Consider the following 6,590-nt stretch of genomic DNA (forward strand, 5'->3'; position numbering starts at 1 on the left):
TTTTTAAGCCCAATTCTTTGAAAGCCCATATTCTGTTTAGTATTAGACATGCATGTGCATTGCACAAGACTTGTTTTTTCCACTGTAGCATCCAGATCTGATTTCCTATTTCCCATTCACACACACACATTCACGCACACACACTATTCATCATCTTCTACATTCTGATTTTTAAATGCAAAATTCCTTTTGACAGCTGATTTTTTCTATCCTTAGTAAATACTAGGATACCCCTCTAGGACAAAGGGAATATGCCCTTAATCCGTCTCTTGTGGACAGCCATTGATTGGCTTCCACGTGGCATGGGCGAACATGCCCCTTGCGTGGGTGTGTACGGGGATAAGAGGGCTGGCTGTCCAGATCTGTGTGTATGCTGATGAGCGATTTGAGAGCGTGAATTCTTGGGTTTTCACGGCTGGGCATTTTCCATGTGAGGTGCTTATCTTCATATTTTTCAGAAAATGGTTTTTAAATCTTGATAAATCACAAAGAGATTTTCTGAAATAGTTTTTGTTAAATCTGAAATTCTTTATGGGTTTGAGTGCTTAAATGTCTTCACACATTCTTCAAACTCATTCATTTTAGATTTAAGTTGAAGGATTCAATATTGATCTTTTCATGCCGATAGCTTGAGAAGATTGATCTTTATTTGTGAATCCTACATTTGCATATCATGTTCATGCATTGATGAAACCACTTAGCTTGGTGCGGATTGGTGCCATGGGTTGATGAGCTTGGAGTGGAGCTGCCTTCTTCATGAATGACCATCTGCCTTGCGTATGGAAGTTGCACAAAATGGGTAAGCTAGCTGCCACTTAGTCTAGGACTTAGTGATTGAGCTTGTGTGCTGAGTGCCCTCCTTTGTATTGAACTTCTGATTTAGTGGATTGCCTGGTCAGCTGGATAGACCCCCAGTTTTTACCCTTTGTGGTTTTTCTGGGTGAACATCTTGTGTGTTTCTGTCTTCCATATTTGTGTTGTTATGATTACTGACTCACTCATCTTTTAAACACAAATCTGTACTGGAGCTATTTGATTAAAATTGATATATGCCTTATATAATTGTTTAGAAAATCACACATCACTGTAGTTGTGGATAACACTGGGATGCCTATTGTGATGGATCCTCTGAGTGTATAGGATGTCACTTGATCCTTGGTGTGTTTGATTTGTGTTGTTTTACTGAAGTGATTTTTGATTTTTAGAAGTCAATGTGGAGTTTCACATTTTGTTACTGGACTGTCTGAGTTGTGTTTGGTTGACTAGTTCGTGAGTAATCACATAAACCAAAAATTGGGGTCCGATCACTGAAAGTAAAATTAATCAAGTTAATTAAGTGAATAGATCACCTAAACTAAACTTTCATCATGTTCAAGCAAGATCTTAATGATACTAAAAATCGACTTTCATCATGGGTTGGTGAAGAAGACTGTTGCAATTGGACTGGAGTTGTCTGCGATAACTTCACCGGTCACATTCGCGAGCTCCACCTTGATGCTTCTTTTCCAAATTACTCTCCCTTGGGTGGTAAGATAAATTCCTCTCTTCTCAATTTAAAGCATCTCAGTTACTTGGACCTAAGCTATAATGATTTTAAAGGAATACAAATTCCTAGATTCTTTGGTTCTCTGAAAAGTTTAAGATATCTTAACCTCTCACAAGCAAGGTTTGGTGGAACAATTCCTCCTCAACTGGGAAATCTCTCAAGTCTATGCGATCTGCGTCTTGGTAATTACTACTATAATTTGGAGGTTGAAAACCTCCAATGGATTTCTAGTCTTTCTCACTTGGAACGCTTGGACATGAGTGATGTAAATCTTAGCAAAGCATCTGATCATTGGTTGCAAGTAACAAACATGCTCCCCTCTTTGGCAGAGTTGCGTATGTCCGACTGTGGACTTCATCACATTCCCCCTCTTCCTATCATTAATTTTACTTCACTTGCCGTCATCGCTCTTTCTTACAACAACTTTGCTTCTTTGATGCCCAGTTGGTTTTTTGGTCTTAGAAATCTAGTTTCTCTTGATCTCTATGATTGTGGTTTCCATGGTCCAATTCCTATCACTGATTTTCCAGTTGTAAATCTTTGTGAGTTGATGCATCTTGATCTGTCATTTAACAATTTCAGCGGAAATGTATCAGAAATCTTTGAAAGTTTGTCTATTTGTAATTCAGGTCCTCAAATAAAGTCATTGTCATTAAGGTATAATAATCTTTCAGGTCATCTAAGAGAGCAGGTAGGAAATTTGAAAAATTTAACCTTCTTTGATCTTTCTGATAATTCAATATCAGGTCCAATTCCAGTGTCCCTAGGAAATCTGTCATGCTTAGAAGAATTATCCATTTCTAACAATCAGTTTAGTGGAACTCTTCCAGAAACTATTGGTCAACTGGAAATGTTGTCGTATTTGGATATTTCTCATAATTCATTAGAAGGTGTAGTGTCTGAAGTTCATTTTAATAATCTTACAAGATTGGAGTCCTTGATTGCAAATGGAAACTCATTGACCCTGAAAACTAGTGGAGATTGGCTTCCTCCTTTTCCACTTAGCCGGTTACTTTTAGATAATTGGCATTTGGGGCATGAATTTCCTACCTGGCTTCGGAGACAAACAAAATTAAAGGTATTAAGTTTATCCAGTACAGGAATTTCAGATACCATTCCGACTTGGCTATGGAACTTACCTCTCTATCATCTGAATCTCTCACACAATCAATTGTATGGGGAGATTCAAAATAAAATAGATGCTCAATTTGGTTCAACGGTTGATCTAAGCTCTAACCAGTTCAACGGTTCCTTACCACTTGTTTCCTCTTTAGTAGAAGTCCTAGACCTTTCCAAATCATCATTTTCTGGATCAGTGTTCCACTTCTTTTGTGATCAGATGGATGGACCAAAACAACTACGACTCCTCCATCTTGAACACAATTTTCTCTCTGGAAAAATTCCTGATTGTTGGATGAATTGGCCAATTTTGGGAGTCGTAAATTTAGAAAACAATAGCTTCACTGGGAATATTCCAAGCTCCATGGGATATTTGCAATTCCTTGAATCATTGCACTTGCGCAATAATCACCTATCTGGACTATTACCACTATCCCTGCAGAACTGTACCCAATTGTCTGTTCTTGAGCTTGGTGGAAATGAACTTGTCGGAAACTTACCAACATGGATAGGGAAAAGCCTTTCAATTTTGATGGTTCTTGACTTTCGTTCAAATAAGCTTCAAGGTGACATTCCTTACGAACTCTGTGATCTCGGTTCTCTCCAAATCTTGGACCTTGCATATAACAATCTGTCAGGAATAATTCCAAAGTGTTTCCACAATTTCAGTGCCATGGCCACCTTGTCAAAAAAAGCCAACTATCCCATTCATTTTAATACGAGCATTGTTTTTGGGGACCCTTACATGGAGAATGCGATCTTAGTGACAAAAGGCAGACAAGTGGAGTATGAAAAAACGTTGTATTTGGTTACAAGCATTGATCTTTCAAACAACAGCATAATTGGGGAGATCCCTGAGGAACTGACCAGCCTCATTGGCTTGCAAACTTTGAATTTATCAAATAATCTTTTGGCTGGAAGAATCCCTTCAAACATCAGTAACATGAGAAGTTTAGAATCTCTTGATTTGTCGATGAACCAACTTTCTGGTGAAATTCCTCAAAGCTTGGCAAGTTTGACATTTCTCAGTCACTTGAACTTGTCCTACAATAATTTGAAGGGTCACATTCCAGAAAGCACTCAGATTCAAAGCTTTGATCAGTTTAGTTTTATTGGCAATAACCTTTGCGGACCTCCGCTGAACCAGAATTGCAGTGCAAATAGGGTGATACCACCAGCAATTGGGGAACACAGAGGATATCATTTACTTGAAGACAAGTGGTTCTACCTCAGCTTGGGACTTGGATTCGCGTTCGGGTTTTGGAGTATACTTGGTTCGCTGCTAGTAAACATGCCATGGAGTGTTGGTCTTTCACGAATCCTTAATAACATAGTACGTAAACTTTATGGTGTAATTGTTGAATATATTTAGCTAGTTTTTGTGCTTCTACATATAGAGTGAGCTTGTTCTGTTTGGGCTTGTTAAAAGGAAATGTGCATTGTATTTTATTGTACCCAAGGTTACCCTTTTGTTATCATGTTTTTATTGTGTTAAAAGAAATAATATTTTAAAAATAAAGCTTTTTCACCCTTTTTTCCGTCCCTTATGAAATTGCAAGATTTGCCCCCTGAAATAACTTCAAGTTTCACTTTACTGATTTATGAAATTGTAAAATTTACTAATTTATAAATAACTCTTCATAGTGACAGGGAAGATCGAGGCATGCATTAATATAACTCTTCATAGTTGTATTTCTAGATTCAAAGTGAGACTTCTGTAAAATGATAAAAGCATCTCTTTATGTTATTATTGCTATGCTTGAGCAGATCACAAAATCCTTTAAGCTGAATTCGCATGAACGGAAGAAATTTTTTCATGGCCTGAGAAGAAATGATAAAATTTCTACATTGATAACATGCTAATAATATGATTGGGAAAATTTGGTTTATTCCACCATACTCCCAAGTATGTTTTCACAAATGGAAATCGAAGAAAAAAGAGAAACCAGCATTTTCCATTTGGCAAGAATCCAGACAACAAGCGAATACAATATTATTCTCTAACCATCCAACTCAAGACTAGATACTATAAAAAATTGTACAAAGCACAAATTTGTGTCCAAACTGATACCTAAGCTTGACATCCCTACTCTGAGGAGCAAATCTAACAACTTTCACTAAGGGTTGTGCGCCACCCATCCAAGGGTGTTAAGCAAATTGGGTAAAACTCTCAGGTCTATTTCAACGGAGCGAAAGCTAGCTTTTCAAAATCTGTCCTGGCGCTCTGAATGCCTTTATTGATATCATCCACAAGCAACTGCAACCTAGAAATCTCAAGATCTTTAGCCTCCATTTCTGACTTGATTGATGCATGCTTCTCCTGTAACTCAATTATTTTCTTAGCAATACAATCAGCCTCTTCTACAAATTTTGTTTTCTCATGAGTATGCTTCGCTATCTTACATTCAGCATCTTTTGACTCGCCCTGAAACCGTCCTTTCCTATCTTTAATAGACAACAATTCATTCACACGCCCACGTAGAACGGTAACATTGAATCCATACTTTTCCAAGTCTAGAAGACTCTCCAAAATGCTATCAAAAACATTTCTTGGGTCATCAAAATGCAGCGTGGATACCTTCTCCACCAAACTAGAGAATGTTACCATCTTGCCAATAGCAAATCCCTACCGATATTTCTCTTTACATTTACCCACGCCTTCCGGACACTGCACCCCTCCAAACCACATGTATAGAGGTCGGTCATCATCTTCTACAACATGCTCAGTTTATCCTTGTTGAGAGCAGCCTAATTGTGCTGCTTATATTATAGCTTCTTCTAATCATTCATAATGTTAAGAGGTTCCTTTGCTGATATGCTGAAAATGAATTTAAGTTGCACACTCTCAAACCTGTAGGATCAATCCCTTTGACCACACGCACAGCAACTTCATGAAGTGTCTGATCATTTATGACATTTTCCTCAGCAACATTTCCTCATCCATTTTGCTCCTTAACTACAATTCACAAAGCATGGTAATCTATATGAAAACTCATTTGTCAAAATAACAATTTCTGTTTTTTGGATAAGTTGGCTGATGTACAAATTTGCTGAAAATTTCAATTTGGTCCTCTCGTTCAATTTGAATAATGTCAACCAACCTTATATATTTCACCGCTTGTGCACAGTAGTACAAGGAGGATATGCTGGGTTCAACTCATAATAGAGTAGGCAGTTCAAAATCACACCTTGTAGAGTGCGTGCGGTTGGTATTTCTATCACGTTTAAAAAAAACAAAAGCCAAAAACCAATGTTCCCTCCATCCACCACCACAACTTGACTGGATGCAAAAAAGCATGCACATGACTCCCAATATGATCTGAAGTTCACATGGGATCACTTTTGCACCTAAATCATCCTACCTCTAATTGATAAATACAGGATTAAACATATATTGTTCAAATTGTAACTATAGGAACCAAATTGAAAATTTTAAAAGGTACATGCATAGTTGACTATCTGTATCAGTGACCCCAAATTTTCCACTCAAATTTTTTTTCTGGCCTCAGTCCCACACCCACTTGATTTAACATGTTGTGTTGTGATAAAGATAAAACTCACCCTGTATTTAATGTGTTCGGATCTTTTCTCTTCGCCGGAGGGGGAGGGGGTAGCTCCTGCTTTTCCTTATGAGATTAAGAGAGCGTTAGCGTATCCTTAATAAAGTCCTACGGGGATAATAGAAGGGCTAAAAACGTTAGTTTAAGGAGCCTAAGGTATCTCCCTATTTTAGTGCTATTAAGAAGGGGCCTTCGGCCTATAGTCTTTAGCAGCCGCCCATTTACCCTTTCTCTGCTCTTCTTCCGCTTCTGCTGGGAAGAAAGTGAAAGCCAAGGTCCTCTTCTTCTCCCTGACCCGTCAGGGGGGAAGGGCCTTCTCCCTCATCTAGATTGATTGGAGTCTTTGGAATAATAAATTGTAAATT

At 38.0% G+C, this 6,590-nt stretch overlaps 1 protein-coding gene across 1 annotated transcript; it reads left to right on the forward strand.

Moving 5' to 3' along the window:
* Positions 1 to 1,367: 1,367 nt before the first annotated feature.
* Positions 1,368 to 4,119, forward strand: LOC147283136 (receptor-like protein EIX1). Its single transcript, XM_086249163.1, has one exon. It carries the CDS (start codon positions 1,368 to 1,370, stop codon positions 4,035 to 4,037), a length of 2,670 nt encoding a protein of 889 aa, XP_086105289.1. The 3' UTR covers positions 4,038 to 4,119.
* Positions 4,120 to 6,590: the final 2,471 nt, after the last annotated feature.

The sequence above is a fragment of the Dryas octopetala genome, chromosome 6 (genome assembly GCF_963921425.1).
Source record: "Dryas octopetala chromosome 6, drDryOcto1.1, whole genome shotgun sequence".
In the NCBI taxonomy this organism is placed as follows: Eukaryota; Viridiplantae; Streptophyta; class Magnoliopsida; order Rosales; family Rosaceae; genus Dryas; species Dryas octopetala.